Here is a 22,297-nt window from a genome sequence, read left to right as displayed (position 1 = left end):
AGTACAAAGTTATTGAGAAATATCAGAAAAGGTGTTTAAAGTGGAATTAAACTTGCAAGACATGATGAGTGGGTTAGGCAGAGTATTAAACAGGGCCTGGAATGTTACGAGAGTAAGTCTGAAACAAGAAGATGGAACTCTGGTCTGATTTGGTGAAGTGACAGCAAATTTCAGAATGTGAATGGAGGATTGCATGTTCAGGTAATTTTAGGTTACAGGTTTCCTGAAAGGAGGAGGCACATGACATACTCAATGAGCAGGAAAAGCAAGAACTTTAGCTTCGCTTAAAAGGGGAGATTTTAAAATCAACCATATAAGAAACACAAAGGATAAATGGATTAGCCTTCTTTGACATCTCACTGCAATGGTGACATCTTCATGGGCAATCACAGCTCTGCTCTTGTGGATTTAAGCACGTTTTCAGTAGTTTTAGGAACATTAGCCGGTGTCTCCCATGCTACAAGGGAAAGTCACAACCTTTTTCCAGTGCTAGAGGTGAAAGTGCTAAAGTCTGTATCAGTGAGGCTGTATCGGTGAGGAGCATAGCCTTTATCTCATGATTCCTGGCAGTTATGATTTCCTCGATTTCCCTTATGAGGACAAGGCAGCTACAGTGTTATCACCACCATGTCAACACAGGTCCTGTGGAATTTGAACCACCGCTGTAACGTGCACATCAAACAGCGGGAAGCCAGCATAGCGATGATAAAATGAAAAAAACGAAGGGCTCCCTCAGCGCAGAGGAAGAACTGTCTCCTCAGAGCTGCTAATGCAGCGCACTCTTCTCGGGCGGCCATTACTGGCGGTGGCGCGGAGACACCATCACGCGGCGAGGACACGCTGAAGGTTGCGGGGTGCGCTGGAACTTGTAGTCCGCGCCGCGCAGAGGCCTACGCATTCCTGCGGGAGCTGAACTACGACTCCCGGTGAGCTCTGCGCACCGCCCTCAAGGCCCGCCTCGTCTCCGCTCTGTGGAGCGACGGGAGGCGACGCTGCAGCCGCCAGCTCGCTGGGGACCCATCTGGCTCCGCAACCCCTCGGAGCTGGCCTCTGCGAGAGGGGCGAGCGGGCAGCATGTGGCAGAGCATCGGGCTGACTCTGCTGGTGATCGTGGCCACCCTGGCCTGTGTGCTGCTCTTCATGCTGTGCGGTGAGTGGCCGCGGGGTGCCTCCGGAGAGGCTAGTGGCGCCTTGCCCTGCGGTGTGGGGGGACTCGGGCCTGGGGTGTAGGGGGGAGAAAAAAACCCTCCCGGACCTGTGCTGGGTGAGGTGACCAGGGTATCGGACTGGGAGTTCAAAAAGCCAGTCCCAAAATACAAGATAACCACCACCAAACCCAGCTGTGGTGCAGACCTGTGAGATGTGAATCCACCAGGCGTTCACTGCTCAAGGGATTTATTTTTTGAAAACCAAGGTGGGTAGCCTGAACGCTCAGCTGACGTTTAGTACATTTTTAAAAAGTTGTGCTCAAAACTGCATTGCAAAAAGATGTAGTAATATCAAGGGGCTAGACAATGAAATGGCAGGTGAAATCCAGTATTAACATCTATGGAGTTACACCCATAAGAACTGAGAGATATATGCATATGTAAATCATGTGGAGAAACTTAAAGGGTTCAAACTGAACTGTTACTATCCTGAACAGAGGATTAAATCAAGGCACTCTAAGAATTTTTCTAAAATACATTTAATTCTTTGTAGAAAGAACATAGGCAAATCAAATGTTAAGACATTTAATATAAATAGAAAATGCCATTATATTGCTACAGGGATCTATCACGTGCCTGTATCTCAGTGTATTTCCATTACCTTATTTATAGAAAAAAAATCTAGATTTTTTTTTTAAAGCATAGAACGGTGAGAGCTATGCAGTAATTTCTGCATGAAGAGATTCTAACTTGGTTAGAGCTGTCTAGCCTGGAAAACAGTTGAATGGTGGAAGGTGATAGTTATAAAACTGAGTAGAGTGAAAAAGGTGAACAGGGAATGGTTGTTCAATTTCCTTGTTACAGAGGAATTGGAGTATATCAAGGTAAATGATCAGGCTTAAAAAAAAAAAAAGGAAAAATTATTCTTTTACACAAAGAAAAGGGAAAATGGCAAGCTCATGAAGAATATTTTGGATTCTAAAACTTACCATTTAAAGTTCATAGGAGAAAGGTCCATCAACGTATTTAAGCCCTACTACTAATGTTAAAGTAAGGGAACATCTGAAATACAGATTATTGGGGGTAGGTGAGGCACCCTGTAAGCTTTCCCTGCTCCTGTGCTCTTTTCTCCTGTATCCCTTATTGTCCATTGTCACAGACTGAACAGTGACACAAGTGGATATCTGTTCTGAGATGGGTTTCATGTCTTCGGTGGGTATTGTCTGGCCACTTTCTGTCTTTTGGAGGTGCAATGTATTTACTAGGCTTTCCATGCTGTCAGAGTACAGGTGAGAGATCAGTAATGCTGAAGGATAAGAATGACTTTGCAACATACAGTTCAAAATCAGAAACATTTTACCTAGGTGTTTCTGCTTTTGTCTCTGTATGACAAACGGTGTGAAGTGCCGAGGGATCTCTTTAACTTTGCCTGGTAACTTCTCTTTAGTACTTCCTTGCTTAAAAATAGCAAAAGTAGTTAATAACTTTATTTTTAAATGGCTTATAAATACTTCGCAGTTTGGACTTCTGTATTCTGCGCTCAGATTTAATGAACACTGTGCTTCAGATCTGTCCTCTGTATCTTGTTTTTAACAGTATCAGAGCTTATAAATTGATTGCTAAAATGTACCTAGATTTTAAGGGTAGTAAATGCAGGAAGCTGCCATTTATATAGGGTGCAGGTGGTGCTGTAACTGTTACCCTGTCAGAAATGGCTAGGTAAGGTTTGATATGATTTATATAGTATTGGTAATGGTATTTTCCCAGTTTTACACAGCATTTACTAATCAGTTAGTACTAGGATACTTCTAGTTCTTGTGCCAAGACTATTACTGGAAACTATTTGAGGAAAAGTGGTGTCAAGACCACTATTAGGAGAAAATGAGTATAAACTACCTCCAATCAAATTATTTGTGCCTGTGATAGGCAGTTTCTTATCAACTTTTGTACTGAGGGGGTCTCTATTTGTAAATAGAGAGCTCCTGTCAGTCTCTATTTGTAAATAGAGAGCCTGTCAGTCTCCCAAGGAGATGAGTGCTGTATGTATGCCAGGTTACAAGTAAATGCTAGTCAGTGAGCCACACAAGTTAATAGACAAACTTGAGACAAGGATGACCGGATATAAGCTTAAGTAAACTTAAGCTGATAAGACTATTTTATAGCCATCTGATGAGAGGTATTTAACAGCCTCAGAAGAGGACTGTCAGGGTCAAAAGACTGATGAGCTGTTACTTGGATTTTGAGTGGGTTGTAAAAGGACTCATGGTGTGAATGCTTGCAGAGAACAATCTATTAAAATATCCAGGAGATGTCCTAGGATTTTGTGAATTTCTGTTGCTTATCACAAATGTGATGGGATAAGCGCTGTGAAAACTTCCTATAATGTTAAATTTCCTTCCAGTTACTTTTTTTCTGAAGTGAAAAGATAGTTTGTGCATTGAATTTTATCAGAAGTTATTAGGACCAGTTTATCAGAAATGTGAAAAGCAAATGATTATACCTGAATTTGGCATTTATGTCTATACAAATACACTGAGTTAGTGATCTGAGTTCTTTTTCTGTTTAACGCTTCTGTGTGGGAGTATTGCCATGGTGGTCGACAAGCTCCGTGGTTGGTGATAACACCAGACTCCTAACGATGAAGCCATGAGGAATGTAAACAAGCTAGAAGGAACAAAGAGAAGTGATTCACGAGACCCTTGCTGTCTCAAACTGCTTGTTCTCCAACCGTTAAGACATGGAAGTGGCTCAGTGTTTGCTGTTGCGGGTCAAAGTTGTTAACTAATGAGTAGCTAGTGGGAAAGTACCGCTTGTAGAGCCAATGGTATAAGAAGGGAGCCTGTCCTCAATAAAAATGACTGAAGTTATTGATCCCTAAAGAAACCCTGGTGTCTGTGTGGTCATTATGCCACACTTCTGGATGCTTGCAATTGCCATTTCCAATCCTAATCTGAAATTGTTAGGAAGCACTGAAGGCTTGCTGCTAGTGAAATCTATTTGTAAACTGAGCACATCTGACATAGAAACTATTGAGAGACTACAAACGTGTCTGGTTTTCAATTGCTCTTTTAAAAGTGGACCTAAGGTAACTTCCTTCCACTTCATAGCCATCTTTTCAGATTTCCTTTCTCTGGTTTCTCTCGTGGTCTCATTGCTTTTGTGTGTTCCTTGTTGCTGGTAGGGATTTATGCACAGTGAAGGAGGTAAGCAGTGCATGAGTTCACCTCGGCTGGTGTTCTATTCTATCCTTTTTGTATTTGTTTTATTTTCCCAATGTATTAATGCATATAGTCCGATGAAGGTGCAGAAGTGCCTTCAGGGGAAGAGATAGGCATGTTCTTCTCATTCAGCAGGTGAGGCTGATGAGATGGGGTTTGAGACATGAACTTAAAACAAAAATAATGTAACTTTGATGGCTGAAACAAGTGTGTGTGGTTTGCCTCACAAGTCTGAATTCATTTGCAGATGGGAAAACATCTGAGCCTTAAATTCTGCCTGAATAACTCTTCTATAATGTTTTGTTTAAACAGTTTTGTAACTATCTTAAATGACAATCTTGTGAAATACCTCAAAAGATGAGGAAAGCCATGCCTGAGTAGGCTAGCAATAAAGAGAAAATACCTTTTCATTTGAAAGTGAAATTTACAACTGTTAAAAATGGAAGACTGGAAGAGAGCAAGCTTCCTTGCATCAGTCAGCAGGTGATCTGGTGTGAAATAAGGAGCAGGCTTAGGGAGCGGCACAGACCCAAGCAGTGTGTCACTGACAGCAGACATCAGGTGACAGCAAAGGTGTTCTCTGGGGTAGTGCATTACATGCCCCTTAAAAAGGCACAGCGTTAAAGTGATTTGCCTGTCATAGAACCTTGTTCTCCCAAATTTCAGTTTAGGCTCTAGAGCTGTGTGTTTTTTTTTTTTCCCCATCTGTAGCTGTTAAGATTTTATGCGGTGGGTGTCATAAGTGAGACCACGCAATTTTCTGGTCTATCAAAAATATTTTATTAATTAAGTAAGCAGGCACAAGCGAAACAGCGCTGGGCGGCCAGGGAGTCTCCGCTCCGCCACGGCACGCAACTTTCCTTTTTTCGCATCGCTGTTTTATAGCATCCAAGTTCCTGTTGAATCTCTTGAGGCTGCGCAGTCCGTTGTTGGGAGGGGTCGTCGCTCCTCTCTCAGTGTTCATGCGTTATGCTCGTGCTCAGGAAAGGGGGTAGTGAAGCGATGCCTTGCGATCACAGAGTCTTTATTTCATCAAGGATGTTTGCCCAGCACCCCCTTCCCCACTATCTACTTTCTTAATCCTCCCCCTTAACAAGGCCATAAATTGTGAAACCTTATCTTCTCAGTATATTCTCTGCATTCCTTTTAGAGACAATGAACAAACACCCGCTAATTTATCACAATCCCTCCTTTTTCTAACAAATTTTGTTCATTGAATTTCTGAAGCACTAGTTTGCTCAACATTAAGGTTTCTGTGTCATCCTCCTCTTGTTCAAGAGATTCATATTTGGTGCGTATAAGCATAAGGTGAGCTGCCTCTAATCGGCTTTTTACAATCGCGATTACTCGATTAAATATGCATGGTCCAAAAGTTAATGCTAATATAAGCAGCAGCAAAGGTCCTGTTAAAGTCGATAGCAGTGTGGTAAGCCAAGGTGAGTAATTAAACCAGGATTCGTACCAATTCTGGCGGGCTTCATTTTTCCCTTTTTCGTTTTTCCAACCCTTCTCTCAATTTGGTCATTGTGTCCCTCACTACTCCAGTGTGATCAGCATATACACAACACTCCTCTCGTAGGGCTGCACACAATCCTCCTTGCTGTAGGAAAATCAGATCTAATCCCCTACGATTTTGTAGTACTACTTCAGATAAGGATCGCACAGATTTCTCTAAAGCTGATATAGATTGCTCGATACGGGCCAAATCCTCATCTACAGCAATGCGTAGAGAAGTAAATTCTTGGCTTTGTTTTACCAGAGAGGTAATTCCAGTTCCGGCTCCTGCAGCCCCCAGAATCATCAGAGTGGCTAAAGTAAGAGCCGTAATAGGCTCTCTCCTCCTTAAGTGATTTTTTGCCATAGCATGTTGGATGTACATATACTCCTCAGAATGGTAAAGAATCCTAGGTATAATTACTACCTGTACACAAAAATCATGTGAAGAGTTAAACAATTTTAAAGATAGACATGGTGTTACCCCTAAAGACGAACATACCCATCTAGTGTTCTTTGCAGGAATTAACCAGTTATGTGACTGATACCCATTTTCAGTAATATTACATAAATCCTTTTTCCCTTTTGGAACTGTCCCTACACATCTACCTTTTCCTGTAATCTGAGTTAGCGTTATCCCAACCTCCTGTCCCCAGCTACATTTGTAGGGACTAGTTTCGTTCGAATACTCAGGGGTCCCCATATCCCCTATTGCTTCGTAGTACGGAGGCCTAATACTAACACATAGCCAACACCCTCTTGTTACGTCCGGGTTGGTTTGATTAAGCACTTGGAAACTAGCATTTATGACTTTCCACATGCCACTTATAGGGGCAACCATATCTCCCTCTGTAACACTAGGGAATTGGGTCACAGAGGATGTTGTTTCGGTCACACTCATGCTTTTGCTAGATTGTGTGGGGTGGGGCACCGTATAAAGTGGTCCCAAACTTCGGTTGGACCCCACGGGTCGCGGTGCCTCTGGTAACCTATTTTTCTTAATTAGAATAAATCCTCCTCTGTCGCCCCCATGCTCATAATATCGTATTCCCCAAGTTCTTCCAAAAATCCATCCCTGATCCATAGGGTTAGTTACATTTATCCATAAAAATGTGCAATTTCCCCCAACGAGGGGAGCCCCACGAATCCCCCTTGCTACTCTGCGGTTTATACAGCCCTTAGGTCCAAATTGGACAGCTAAATATTTGTCTTTTTCCCCACCTGGATTCCCTGCTGAGGCAATAGTCTCACATCCCCAGGAAGCGCAAAAATACTGAGCTGGGGCATTACAGTAACCTTTTCCCGGATGGGAGGCTGGACAAAGATAGAAATCTGATCGATTATTGCACGGTTCTACGGTTGTTATTTTGCAAAGGTCTGTCTTAAAACTGGGGGCACCAGCCGTAACGATTTGTTGTACCATAGTGGTGTCTTCCCCTCTTATCAGACTCCACTGGAAAGGCTGGTGTGGGTGGTGTTGAGTCGCTATGCAGGAGGTGATCACTGCAAGGACCCCTAAATACCAATTGGAATGGCCAAGACCCATTTTTCCCCACTAATTCACTCCTCTGCCTTGCTCGTCAGTTGGGTTGCAACCAACTACGAGGTCTTAGTTCTTCTCGGCAGCAGTAGTGTTCTTCAGGGGAGGGCCTTTGCCTTAACCCACAATACTTATCGGGTCCGTCGCAAGGTGAGCTTCAGATCCTCAGTTCCCGGAGTAACCTCCCACTTTTCATCGCGGATGGGTCCCTTAATGCGGCTGGCGTGTGTCCATCCCTTTTCCGCAGTTCGAACAGCAGTTTCTGTAGTGAGCAGAACAACATAGGGACCTTCCCATTGTGGTGTCAGTGAAACTTCTTTCCATGTCTTTACCAGGACTTTATCTCCGGTCGTATTTTATGTATTATCATGTCCAGCGGGGGACGCTGTGCAACTAGGCCCTTTTTCTGCAGTTCCTTGCGCCTATTCATTAATTGTATTAGATAGGGTTTTAATTGGGCATCTTGCAAATGGGGGTGATCAGGGGGTACTTCCAAATCATAAGGCATGCCATACAGCATTTCAAAGGGCGAGATTCCCAGATCGGTCCTGGGTTGGGTGCGTATATTTAGCAAAGCTAGTGGCAAGCATTTTATCCAGGAAGCCTTTGTTTCTAGCATCAGCTTAGTCAGTTGCCTTTTAATTTCCCCATTCATTCGTTCTACTTTTCCTGAACTTTGAGGATGCCAGGGAGTATGATATTCCCAATTGATTCCCAAAGCTTTCATAGTATCACGGGATATCTTAGATACAAAATGTGGTCCCCTGGCAGAGTCAATTGTTTCCACAATCCCATATCGGGGAATTATATTTTCTAACAATATTCTCACCACGGTTTGCGCGGTAGCTCTTACCGCAGGAAATGCTTCAACAAAATTAGTGAAGTGGTCTATAATGACCAATAAATATTTATATCTTCCTGTTTTTGGAAGTTCAGTGAAGTCCAATTGAATTTTTGCAAAAGATCGGTGAGCCAATTCCCGTCCACCGGGAACTCTTCTCCGCATGTGCTGAGCATTTACCCTCCGGCAAGTTATGCAGTCATTCACAATTCTTTTTGCTATGTTATATACCCCTATACACATGTAATTTGTAGCAAATTGATCTACCAACGCCTGAGTACCCCAGTGTGTACGCTCATGTAGTCTCTGTAGCACCCTCAGAGCCATTGCTTTCAGTATTACCTTATGCCCATCGGTAAGGACCCATTCTCCTTTTTCAGTTTCCCTTATTCCCATCTGTTTCATTTTCTGCTTTTCTACAGCAGTAAAGCAGAGCAATGGGAGCGGAATAGGCCCATTCGACCACAGCGATTGAGCCGGTCCACACTTGTAACAATTTTTGTAAGGAGGTGTTTCTTTTTCAGAGCAGTTGCACTCTATTCCCTCGACTCCCCACTCGCTCCAGCAATCATAGCAGGGGAATTTCTTTAAATCCTTCCCCCTGCCGCAACTCGGACAGTCCGCCCTCTTAGCTATTTCATATACACACATGAGTGCTGCTCGTTTTGCCTCCTGGTCTGCCAAATTATTTCCCCTCATTTGAGGGTTTGTTCCCTTCTGATGTCCCTTGACATGTACCACAGCAATGTTTTTTGGTTCCCTTACAGCTTGTAAAACTTGGATAATTAGTTCCTCGTGAATCAGTCCTTTTCCTTGAGAATTAATTAGTCCCCTTTCTTCCCATATTTTTCCAAATGTATGGATTATTCCATATGCATATTTTGAATCTGTATATATTGTTCCGCTTTTATTTTTTAACAACTTTAGAGCCCTTAACATAGCATACAACTCGCAGGCCTGTGCTGACCAACTTGGACTCAAAGGGCCTGATTCTATTACCTCGAATGTTTTTCCATTAACCAATGCGTATCCCGATTTTCTTTTACCTTTAATTACCCTTGAGGATCCATCCACGTATATCTGCTCCCCTGAGGGTAATTCCACATCTTCTAAGTCAGGTCTTAATTTTACCTGTTCTTCTATATTTCTAAGACAATCATGTTCGAGCTTCTCTCTCGATTCACCATAAAGAAATTGAGCAGGGTTCTGTACTGAGGTTGTTTCTAGTGTTAATTTGGGTGAAGATATCAAAATTCCTTCATATTTCAGCAGCCTTGCATCTGTGATCCACTTTTCAGCTTTTTGTTGCAGCACTCCACGTATATTGTGGGGGGATATAACCCTGATTTCTCCCCCAAACATAATCTTTTGAGCTTCCTCCACTAATAGGGCAGCTGCCACCACAACTTGCAAACAGCTAGGCCAACCTCTACTAACGGGGTCTAGCAGTTTGGATAAATAGGCCACCGGTTTTTTACTGTCTGCCCACTCTTGGGCAAGCACACCGTAGGCAGTCCCTTCGGTGCTATTCACAAACAGGAAAAATGGTTTCTTTAACTCTGGAAAACTCAAAACTGGTGGATGCATAAGTTCTTCCTTTAATTTCTCTAATTGCTCCTCATCATCTTTTGTCCATTTGAGTAATCCGTCCTTATTCAGCTTATTGTACAAAAATTTAACCTTCCCACTATAATCTTCTATCCATTGTCTACAGCATCCGGTCAGCCCTAGCAATTGTCGTACCTGTCTTTTAGTAGTTGGGGCTTTTATTCCTAGAATTCCTTTAACCCTTTCAGGATCTAATTTCTTCGTCCCTTTATTTAATAAATGACCTAAGTATTTTACTTCCTCTTCTACAAACTGCAACTTTGACTTTGAAACCTTTAATCCTTGTGACCCCAGAAAATTCAGCAAGCTGATACTTGCTTGTCTTACAGCATCCTCATCTTTTGCTGCTAGTAGCAGATCGTCCACATATTGAATCATCGTTGTGCCAGGTGTCCTGTTAAACTCTTGTAAAATTTGCTCCAGGGCCTGCCCAAACAGGTTTGGAGATTCCGTAAAACCCTGAGGCAAAACTGTCCACCTTAATTGTTGTTTTCTATGTGTATCTGGGTCTTCCCATTCGAATGCAAAATAGTCCCTAGATTTTTCGTCCAGGGGGCACGCCCAAAATGCATCTTTCAGATCGATTACGCTACACCATCGGTCGTCTGGATGCAGTTGGCTTAACAGGGTGTGTGGGTTTGCCACCACTGGGAACCTGGTAACGGTTCTTTTATTAATTTCCCTTAAGTCATGTACTAATCTATATTTACCGTCTTTCTTCTTTACTGGTAAGATGGGAGTGTTGAAAGAGGACATACAGGGCTCCAATAGCCCTTGCTGTAATAACCTTTGGATTTCGGGTTTTAACCCTCTCCTACCTTCTTCTGAAAGGGGGTATTGTTTCACCCTAACTGGTATTTCTGGTTTGTTTATGGTCACTTTGAAAGGTCTAATATTTAATTTTCCCACGCTCTCTGAGGTATACCAGACCCCAGGATCAATATTTGCTTTGTCTTCCACTCGAAGCGGGCACAGCTTAATTTCTAACCTTCTACTTATCACTTCTAACCCTATCCCTAACTCTATTATTAAGTCCCTACCTAACAAATTATATTCGGCCTCTGGTACTAGGAGCAGAGATCCCTCACTCGCTTTAGAATCAGATTCTATGGTTACTTCTTTTATAACAGGGACCCCAAAAGGCTCCCCCTTTGCTCCAATCACTTGTACTTTTTCTGCAGAGGCCCTACATCCAGTGGGTAAGGTTTGGACTGTTGATCTTTCAGCCCCTGTATCTATGAGGAATTCTACTTCCTCATGCTGGGGACCTACTTTCAGTTTTATCAAGGGCTCGCTTTTATCTCAGGTCCCCAGCAAATAGAGCCCCTGACACCCCTATTCACTCTTAAACATCTTCTCATCTTCCTTTCTTTGTCTGCACTCCCTTTTCATGTGACCCCTTTTATTACAGTAAAAGCAGATCACATTTCTTTGTTCCTGGCCACTCTTCTCTTTCTGAATTTTCCATTCATGGGACCAAACCCTCGATTCGGCCCGACCCCTCTCTGTCCCTCTCGTACCACTGCCACCATCATACGTACTCGTTTCCACTCCTTCTCATCCTCCCTACGAACATATGCCTTCTGTGCTTCCCTCAGGAGTTCATCCAACCCTTTGTCCTGCCGATCCTCTGTTTTTTTCTAATTTTCTCCTAATGTCTATCCATGCTTTTGCTACAAACTGGGCCTTGAGCAACGCCTCCCCAACTGGGGTTCCAGGATCTAAGCCACTGTATAACTGCAAGTTTTTTCGCAGTCTTTCTAACCATTCTGTCGGGGTTTCATCCTTCTTTTGTTGCTCATTGAAGGCTTTATTTACATTTTGTCCTCTAGGGACCGATTCCCGTATTCCTTGAATTATGATAGTTCTCAGGTCTTGCATATGACCTCTATGTACGGGATCTTGATTATTCCAATTTGGCGGCTGCACTGGCCATTTAATATCTGCAGCCGGGCCTTGTTGGTGCTGCTGATCCCAAATTCGCATACCAGCACGCCTAACCGTTCCTCTCTCCTCTGATGTAAAGAGGATTCCCAGGATAGATTGTAATTCTTCCCAGGTATATATATTTGGACCCAAGAATTGATCCACTTTCTCGGCTACTCCCAGTGGGTCCTCTAATAAATTTCCCATCTCCTTCTTAAAATCTCTGACATCCCCTGAATTAAGGGGAACAGCCACATACCCCATTCCTGGCTGGGGTCCTCCCATTGCTATTTCCCGCAGGGGATATAATCCTTCCTTTAGGTCAGATTTTTGACTTCTTGTCCTGCTTCTTGTTACTGGCCCTTGTGCTTCATGATCTGATTCTGATTCTCCTGATACTGTTGACTCAGAGGGTCCATTAAGGACGGGGGCCGTCGGTGCAGGCGGTGGAACATAGGGCGGGGGTGGTGCTGGAACTTCTAAGTCTTTCCTCTTTTTATCCCGCCCTCCTTTTTCTTTTAGAGGGTATAATTGCGTCCTTGTATCTGAATTTATCCAGAGGTGCGCATACTCACTTTCCTCCGGGCTAAAGGGCTCCTTGGAGTTTACGTAAATATTTAAGGCTTGGCATATCCAATCCTCGAAAGAGCCAAATGGGGGCCAGAAAACGCTGTCCCCTTTTATTGGCTTATTGCCCCATACTTCAATACAATAATAAATCATTTTAACTTTGCTCTTTCCCTGCCTAGAAGGGGAATCACTCCAATGTTTAATCATTACTCCTAATGGACTATCAGAGGGAATAGAGGGTATCCCTATACCACTAGATTCCCTTCCCATGAGGCCAGAAGGCTTACTTTTCTTCTGCCCCATCTTCCGGAACACCTTCACTCACACGCACACAAAACGCTTCCCCCTTTTCGTGGCCCAGTCCCTCGCGGGATATGGGAACCGCACTACCGAGGGGTCCACACTCGCTTCGTCCGCACTTGGACGTCTCATATGTCGTGTTCCGGGATTCCCAACCCCAACCGAACAGATCACCGGCCTATACTTACCCACCCCGTGGGTCTTCGTTCGGTCTTCGTGCACAAAGATTGCTTGGGGTTACCGGTTTTTATTTGCTTGTGCCTAATTTTAGGATTCGTCAGTGAAGGGCTCGAGTGAGGCTTTCCGTTCCAGGGGCCGCCGAAACCGGCGGGGCGCCTCCCCCGAAAGGATCCCCAGTCAATCCGCCTTCATCCGAGTCACGGCACCAAAATTGTCATAAGTGAGACCACGCAATTTTCTGGTCTATCAAAAATATTTTATTAATTAAGTAAGCAGGCACAAGCGAAACAGCGCTGGGCGGCCAGGGAGTCTCCGCTCCGCCACGGCACGCAACTTTCCTTTTTTCGCATCGCTGTTTTATAGCATCCAAGTTCCTGTTGAATCTCTTGAGGCTGCGCAGTCCGTTGTTGGGGGGGGTCGTCGCTCCTCTCTGTGTTCACGCGTTATGCTCGTGCTCAGGAAAGGGGGTAGTGGAGCGATGCCTTGCAATCACAGAGTCTTTATTTCATCAAGGATGTTTGCCCAGCACCCCCTTCCCCACTATCTACTTTCTTAATCCTCCCCCTTAACAAGGCCATAAATTGTGAAACCTTATCTTCTCAGTATATTCTCTGCATTCCTTTTAGAGACAATGAACAAACACCCGCTAATTTATCACAGTGGGCACTTCAGTGTTTGAATACAAGCAAGTAACTCTTGCACTGTTACCGCGTCACCTTCCTTCCTTTCTTGGACCAATGTATGTTTTGCATAAGAAAATTCAGTTTATTTTACACCAGCATTCCACATTATCCCTGTTTTGGCTTTTTGTGCTTATCTTCCTTATTCAAATGGAAGAGGAAAATGTGTTCCAGTAAAGAAAATCCTCCCGCTGTTTGTTTACATGCCAACATAAGGTGAATGAAAGTTACGGACCCGAGACTTGTGCCCGTGAGCACGTGAGGGGGAGTAATGTAGCATCAGATTGCTTTGATTCTTTCCCCTTTACAAAGAACTAGGAGTCAGTATGGGAGGTAACAGAAAAGGTAGCTTTATTGAAACGCGGTCAAATTAAAGTTGTCATGACAGCTTTATTGCAAAGATGATACATGCTTTTGAGTCAGTAAATGAGCCTTTGAGTCACGGTCCCATCTTTGCAAACAAATTGCATCACCGTTTGTAGGAGGGGTGACATACTGATGGCACAATGCCAAGCATGGCTTAAATGTCTCTGGCTGGCACCTAGCCGTGGCATTTTAAGTGGCTCCCAGCTTACAACTCTATAGAGGTTGGAAGCTGCTACTTTGCCTAAATGCTGAATAATGGTTGCAGCAGACAGACTTTCCAGGCTCTCTGGATTTGGGTATCTGCTGTACCGAGAACTGGAACCCCTGCTGTGTGTTGCAGTGGTGTACCCTTGTCCTAGCTTGCTTCTTGGAGAGCAGCTTCTTTCACCGGTTAGGGTAAAATATTACGTGTTAGTGTGGCATGTCATCCCTGCTAGTTGGCTGAAGATGTATTGTGCCAGTGCTGTTTGACTGTCACAGATTCAACCAAGCTGAGAACGACTCAAAAAGGCAAAGCAAATGGCTAAAGAAGACAAGACTGATTCCAATCAAGTATTTTGTGTGTGGAGATGAACCAGTAGGACTTCTTTGAGTGGCCTGAACAGACTGGAAACTTCTTAGATGCAAACTGGTGGTGCCAACTACCTGCCTGGCATCGGCTCTATAGCAAAATAGTGGCAAAGCTGAGATGCATAATAGGAGAGTGGGCTTTCTGTCCATTCTTGTTTAAAAAAAATAAAATACACTAAATGCACTCTGTAGTTGACAGTTAAAAAGTATGGGGTTACAATTTTGCAGTGTTCTTAAGAGGCTTAAAAATTGGTAAAAGATGCATTGCCATCTCATTTGAAAGTAACTTGGTACTTCGAATCTGCCTCCAGGCTTTGTCTTTTTTTTGTTTGTTTTGTGTTTTGTTTTTTTTTGTTGTTGTTTAATAGTGTATTTACTCAATACTGTTGCTGGAGAGAGTCTCTTTTGCCCTGAGCAACTTGCTTCAATTCTTTAGTAGTCTGGTTATTTCTGAGAAGTTTTATTGGAGTGTTTGGTAACTGCGAGGCGACAGGGAGTCTCAGCTGAAGAGGCAGCTTTAACTGGATTCAGATGAGTGTTTGGGGGATGTTTTAAAAAAACTTTCCATCCAAGTTGGTACTGTGATGAGAACAAGTGAAGGAAAGGAATCTTTCTACCTTGATTACCTTATACCACGGTGTCTGTGGTGTAGTTTGGCATATCTGGGGAGTCTTTCATGTGGAACCAGCTGGGGTGCATGTGAGGAGGGATGTGCCTCCAGGGGAGCACCGTACCGGGAGGAAGATCAGAGAAGAAGACCAGGAGGCAGCAATGGATGGTGACATGGCAGAGACAGGGTAAACCTGAACTTATTTTTACAACTCCTGAGCCCAGTTGCCCCTCCCACTGTCAGTGGGTAAGCCTCTTGTAATTCTGTTTTCAATGCACTGCATTGTGGCGCACATCTGCCTGGTCCTGCTGGTCAGGTTGGTTGTAACGGCCTTCAGTTCAGTGTTTGCTTTTGTCCAGGTTGTAATTCTGTGTAAGTGGCCTGTTTGCAGTGATAAAGGAAGCATATGAAGCTCTTTACCCAGCCAAAGTTAAATACCTCACTTACTGACCTGTTTGTTTATATCAAATATACTCCGGTGCTTCTGTCAAGTGTCCTACAACTTTATTTTGGGGGAGGCCCTGAATATTTTGGCTTTTTCTTCCTTGGGGTGTTCTCTGGAAGTAATGTATGTATCTGACATGAATTCACTTGAAGGTATTTTAGGAAGGACCTTTTGAAAAAGGCAAGTTGTGGCTGAGAGCTTCATGCACCCTCTGTCCCCATCTCCTTAAGTGAACGTGATAGAACACTCTGCATGCTTTTCATGCACTTCTCAGTTCAGTCTCCCAAATTTCATCTCTCAGCAAACTGTGGAGTTGAAGACGCTTGTAACAGTTTGTAATATTCTGCTCAGGTCTCACTTTCACCTTTCCTGTATTCATTGGGAATATTTTGTTTTCTTTCCCGTGCAGACTGGAAGTGAGCATGGCTTTTGGAGATTTGATTACTTTTTTTTAATGAGGTTTAGAGCCATGAGAAAAATGGATCGATTTATGGTCTTCGAAGTTGACAAAATATTGTAGATCCCAGAGACCTTAAATACCACTCAATGGGAACAATCTTCAGAAGTAGAGGTAATTTTTACCTCTAGATATGCAAAAACACAATAAAAGAGCCATTTTCATTTTTCTTTTATAGATACAGGGGTTTTAAAGTATTTGTGAGACATCAGATTCAATTTATTCACAAATCATTTAAAGTTTTAGATGTTAATGGAAAAGGAAATACTTGGAGTAGGCCTTGGGAATTAAGTTGGATCTTAAAAGGTAGTCATGCCTTCCTCTAGCTGACCCTGGTAGCAGAGAAGTTCTGGAAATTAAAAGTCTACAGGATGAGAAGAGTATTCTAGGACAGAGGGGACGGGTGGGGTCTTGCTTTGTCCTAAGTAATGGCTCTTTCACCTTGTCCTGACTCCAGTGACAGAAGAGGGAGAAAAATACAGGTGCTGTGGTTACACAAGTGCCACTTGTTAGTGTTTCACCTTGCTTAATATGCCTGTTGTCCATGCTCAGAAATCTGTTTCTGCTGACAGCTCTGTTGCTGGGGGAACAGCTTTCCCTAGTTGTGCAAAATAGGGCTGCTAATATTTGCAGGTGTCAGCAGTACAGGCTTGAATGGCAAAACCTTCAGATTGGGAAAAGGAGTGTTAATTTATAGCTCTGACTGAGATAAATGGTTTTGATATTGCAAATGTTGCTTATATATAGCATATGCCTTTGGATCACAGCTCCAATTTTATCCTACTTATCTGTGAAATACACAGCTAAGTGACACTTCTAAGCTGTAGATAATGAAACTTGACTGGCCAGCTAGAGGGAATGGGATAACTAGTTCTCAGCTTGGTACAGCTCCAGCCTCTCTTTATCAAAGTGCTTAGATAAATGAGAATTTTATAAAGAAGGTTCTGGGTTAGGTTTAGATAAAAATACATCTGCTTTTGTAAATGTTGGCTATCTGTTCTGGAAACGCTGACTTAAGAGCAAGGAGGTGGTGGATTTTAAATATTTTAGAGATTCTAGAAATGTGACTCTCTCAGCTGAAAAATTCACTTGTGTGGTTTTGAGACCAAGAACGTTTCTGCATTGGAGTAGAACTAAATGTTATACAAATTTACCTGGTAATGTTAATTTTACTTTAATGGAACTTTGGTGTGGTGAGAAAACACTGAATTTGGAGGATGTTGTCTTTTAGTGAATTATGATAAGGAAGTTATGTATTTAATGTAAAACATGGCATTAAGTCTCCAAGTGTGCCTAATGTAATGCAGCTTTTAAAAGGTGGTTTGTCCTGAGTGTGATGTGTTTGCTGAGGGAGCATAGGAACCCCACTGCTACTTTTTTACGGTGCCTACCTATTGAATCCTGTTGCCTTGCTTTAGATGTAACCACAGAAGTTCCTTTTCTCCTGCCAGCTAAGGTCCATGCCTTTGCACTGGTGTAATCGCCTGCTTATTGTTTGCTGTGGCACTGCAATTAAGAATATGTTCAGGTTCTTGCCTGGAGCTTAGAATATTTGCTTCTGGATGAGGGCAAACTTGATCAAGCTGAATAGTTGCTTACAGGACTGTGAAAAGGGGTGAGTGGGTGTGGAGGGGGAGGGAGGGATGCTGGGGTTAAGAGTAAGCAAGGTGGCACTTGATTATTTTTTTCTCCTTTTTCTGTTGTGTTTTGCCTGAGAGCTGCCTATCGATGTGTGTGAAGTAACTAAGTGGTACCTTTTTTCTTTGTCTCCTGCAGGCTGGTATGTGGTCTGGCAATTGTTTTTGTCTAAGTTCAAATTCCTGAGAGAATTGATAGGTGATACGGGGTCCCAGCAGGGGGACAACGAGCCTGCAGAGACAGAAGCTGAACAGGAGACTCCACCCTCACCACAGAGAAGTAGACAGAAATCTGCTCGACAGCGAAGGGCACCCGCAGAAGAAACAACTTAAAATACTACATTGAACTTCTGGCTAACTATGAATGGTTAAGCACCTCTGCGCTGTGTTGTTCAATGGCTTGACCGTAATGAAAAACTGACCTAAGAGGTAATATTAATACCTGTGGACCTTTGCTTTGGAACTGTCAATACTTGCTACTTCGGTAGAGGTTCAGGGAGAGCTTCAGCAGCAAGTCATAGAGTACTGTAAGAAATGAGGGGTGGAGAGGGATCTCCATCAGAAAAATGCTGAGCTGCTGTAGCTCCGGTCCCTGTGCACGGATGAAAAACAGGTCCTGGACCATAGGCTTAGCCTTTGCATTTGTCTGAACATAATAAATGTTTCAGAGTTGAAATGGTTTCTAAATTATTTTTTCTTTACAGCACTGCAACTACATGTAGTGAAATTGAGTTTTATTTCTTTAGCTATATATGAATGTATATTCTTTTCAACCTTGAGAATGCATGTGAACTTGAAAAACAGTTGAAAGAATATCCTGCTTTAGAAAGTATTCTGAAGTGAAACTGTTATTTTCTTATCTCTATATAAGTATAAATGAAATATGAAAAACCAATATTAGGTGAACATGGGAGGTTTTAATTGTTTCCTTAAAATAAGGCAGAAAAGGAATCGGGTCATAAGATTTGTTTTCTTGCTTTTGGCATAAGAACGGTTACAGGTAGAACAATCGTGATAGATTTCTGTATGTTCTTCCTGAACCTCTACTCCAAGTCCAACTTATGTTGGAGAGGGGAAGATGCCTAGGTTATGTACCTACGGTTTAGTAATCTGAAGTGTCATCTTTGGCTCTTGAATACTAAGTACTTTTCTAGCTCACCTTGAACACTCTTACATCAGGTATTTGGTACCAGACCTAACTTTTTCTCTGGAACCAGTGAAGGCATTCTGACCAGTTTGGTAGACGTCACTCTAACACTTTGATAGTGTTACAGCAATGAATTTAATGAATTTGGTACCTCATGTTTGGTGGAGGACTTGCTGATCTTTACCAGTAATGAGCTCCTGGTTTTTGAGAATGAGTTATGCAGTTATTCTGACGCTTCAGTTCAGAATTAAGAGCTCCAGTTCTGTTTATCTAGCCACTCTGAAGACTGATGCGTGAGATCTTTGGGAAGAAGAGGACCATGCATGTTCTACCTCCGTGTGCATGGTGGGGGGAACAATCAAAATGTCTATTTCATGAACAGCCTCAGTTTTCTCTCAGAACCTGGATATGTGGTATTGTTTGGATCACTGTTCATTGTATTAAACACAAAAACAACAACAACAACAAAAACTGTTAAACAGGACTACAAAATTGATCTTGTACTTGCAGCTGTTATGAAGTTTAAACCTGTAACTTCCAAACTTGTGGTTTTGGTTCACTTATGCAGCTAAAAGCAGCAACGTTTAGGCTTTTCATTAAGTAGACCTACTTCTGGGAAAAGAGCACTTCTTTGGTGCCTTTGTTTTAATTTGTCATCTCTGAATACTGTTTGAAAGTTACTGAGAGTATTCACCTTATAAATGACTTGGATGCTTGAGCATTAAGATATGTAAGATCAGCCTGGACCTTCCTTTGGAACCTGAAAGTCATTGTTTTAGTTACTAACATGTACGTATAAGCATGCTTTGTATCACAGGGTTATACTTTAAAGCATGACTAGACAGTGCACATATCCTTGAAACACATGCAGAAATATAATAAGTCTCCTTCCTCTATCCTGACTGCTGACAAGGGAATTCCTAATATTTTCTTCGCTAGTAAAATTCCCGTTTACTCAAACTGAGCAAAAGCGGTCAGGTTCTTTTCCTTGTTGCTTTCAGTTGATTGCATTGCACAACTTAATGTCACAATATTCTTGTGTCTGTATGTCTTTTTCACATGATGAGAGTACTAGCCAAATCCTGGAGCATTTCTCTGAAGAAAAATGTTTAGCATCTCTGTCTTGGAGCTTTGCTAATATGGGCTTACAAACAAAGAATTTTTTTTTTTGTCCTGATGTAGAATATTGACACTCCACTTTAATTTTGCCTAGACATAAATCCACTGAAGATGGCAAAATGCTTATGCTTGTAATATCTCCATCTGAGATAAGGAACAGTTAACTCAGTCTCTGCTTCTGGTAGCTGTGAAGAAATGCAAAGTTACAGTGATATATGTAGCTATCCAGAGTAGTTCTAAAGGTGCAAGAATCAAGACTCCAGGGCAAGTTAATGAAAGAAGATCCATGCAGGTTTGAATGTTGACACTGATTAAATATGCAGTTAGATGGTAGTTTAAAGCTAATGGGTGTAGAATCGCTGTGTAGTTCAGCTGCTCTAGCCAAACAGTTCCCTTATTTGCAGATTGTAAGTGTACATTTCACTCCCCAAAATTATTTTCAGTCTCTTTTAAACAGCTGATGCTATTTTTTTAAAGTTGCTGTGACATAGCTGTCAATAACACTATCTGCTTAGTGTATAACATTTGTGATCTTACTAGTAGCAGGCCAGAGGCTTATATTACGAGGTTAGGAAGAATTTTATAATACTGGTATCTTCAGTCAATATACAGTTTTTCCTGAGAGTCTGTAGTAAAATCTCTGTGCAGGGCAATTCATGCAAACCTGTAAAAATGAAGCTGTGTGTGTGCAAGCATACTCATGATAAGACCTGGGTTGTGATTGCTGGCAGTCCAATATACTCATGTCTTTGAATATTTTTACCAGTGTACTTCTGAACTGTTACTGGTGGATAAGCACTTAACTTTGAAATGACCTATTCAGGTCTGAAACCTTATGAAGACAACATGTTATGTGGTTGGTCTTGTTTTGTTTAGTAGGAGCTATTTTCAAAACTGTTCATTGCCTTATTGCTGCAGCCATTCTATTGAATGTACTTTGGGTTGGTTATTTTAAATATATCCATATCACTTTTGTTGCAGGGGCCATGTAACTTTTGAATAAGCAGTGATTACTTGCATTGTATGTAATTAGTTTATTGAAAACGCTTACTGCCAGGAAGGCTGGAACAAATATAGTACAGAGTGGTGAAAGAATATAGAAAACCTATTGTTAAAATAGCAGAGTATAGACAATTGTTGCTGAATTGCGTAATTCAGACCTGTTAGGGAGCCACTAAGGTTGTTATAGTGGTGATCTATCTAATGTTTGCCTGTAAGGTTAATTCTATGCAGTTCATACACTGAGCACTGCTGCTGTAGCTGTTTGCAGTAAATGCCATATACCGTGCTGCAACTCGTGAGCAACTTGCTGCTTAACATCAGGTTTTACACTGTGTATGTATACCTGTGTATGTAATTCTGTCTTGTTTGGAAATGACCAGCATAAAAGTGTTTAATGTGGTCATTTGCTTCTTCAGTGTTAAGATACTGTACCTAAAGCTTCTGTGGTTTTCTGTTTTCATCTGTTTAGCTGTTGTTTTAACTGACTGCACAGATAAAAAATAAAATAACCAGACTTGTTGCAAATACTTGATCTGCGTGGGTTTCTGGCTCTCTTTGGAATGGGATTTTTTTCTTTAGAATAAGACTTAATATGAGTGTACAACACTACAAAAGAGAACTTCTGAGAAGTCAGATTCTAGCTGGCATAGTACCTACAGATGATTTCATCCTAAAAGCCAGGTTAGTATGTATCTTTTAGGTCAATTGTTATTACAGATGATTTTTCTGCATTGCTCTTGAAAGCTGTCTTTCGATTTTAGCAATTAAATAAAACAACTCCTCTTTCCTTTGTTATTGGTACTTTAAAGATTGGTTACTGATTTAAAGTAGGAAGTTCTAATGGTTTGGAATTGAGGATGTTGTACAGGAGAAGAAAATGTGTGTGCTTTCTCCCTGATTGCTTCTGTTAAGTAAAATGCACATGTTGAGTCCTGAGTGTTTGTTGCCATAAAATCCCTTTAATATTGCGAGAATGAGATGTTCTGCTGTTGTCCTACTCTTCTCATTTGCAGAAAGGGCCTACTAACAGAGTACAGTAAAATGCTATGGCATTAGGTAACTTGAGCACTTGAGGGTTTTTTGACTTCAAAAAGTCTGAGTTGTAGATAGGGGTGTGTTTGTGAAGGGGGGTTAGATGTAGGTGGGAGTGATACGTGATTGTTTACAAGTATCAGATGTTCATAGAGCACCTGCTTGCTGTTCTGCTTGGTGCTGACCACAAGGAAACACGTAACGGTCTGCTCCAGGAAGATAACTAAAGCTGCTGCTGTGTAATTCTGCTTTGCCCCAAGCTCCCTAGCAGGCCATCATTGCCGGCAGTGCTCCTTCCACACAGGTACTTGTGTGCATTCCTTGAGGTTTTCATGGCCTTTATCCAACACAAGGAGATCAGGTAGCCTTTGTAAAACAAGCTGGGTTTCATCTTGCCTTGGTTATAC

General features: G+C 42.2%; 1 protein-coding gene across 1 annotated transcript; it reads left to right on the top strand.

The window, feature by feature from the left end:
- The first annotated feature begins 951 nt into the window (after positions 1 to 951).
- Positions 952 to 21,388, top strand: SMIM13 (small integral membrane protein 13). Its single transcript, XM_035560265.2, has 2 exons — positions 952 to 1,150; positions 17,730 to 21,388. Exons 1-2 carry the CDS (start codon positions 1,075 to 1,077, stop codon positions 17,921 to 17,923), a joined length of 270 nt encoding a protein of 89 aa, XP_035416158.1. The 5' UTR covers positions 952 to 1,074; the 3' UTR covers positions 17,924 to 21,388.
- Positions 21,389 to 22,297: the final 909 nt, after the last annotated feature.

Source organism: Cygnus atratus, chromosome 2 (assembly GCF_013377495.2).
Source record: "Cygnus atratus isolate AKBS03 ecotype Queensland, Australia chromosome 2, CAtr_DNAZoo_HiC_assembly, whole genome shotgun sequence".
Classification (NCBI taxonomy): Eukaryota; Metazoa; Chordata; class Aves; order Anseriformes; family Anatidae; genus Cygnus; species Cygnus atratus.
This window is presented reverse-complemented; position numbering and strand designations above follow the sequence as displayed.

Bases quoted from the DNA above. Each gene is read 5' to 3' on its own strand.
- SMIM13 (XM_035560265.2), top strand. From the start codon at position 1,075: ATGTGGCAGAGCATCGGGCTGACTCTGCTGGTGATCGTGGCCACCCTG. The intron at 1,151-17,729 runs GTGAGTGGCCGC...TGTCTCCTGCAG, and splicing joins GCTGCTCTTCATGCTGTGCG to GCTGGTATGTGGTCTGGCAA.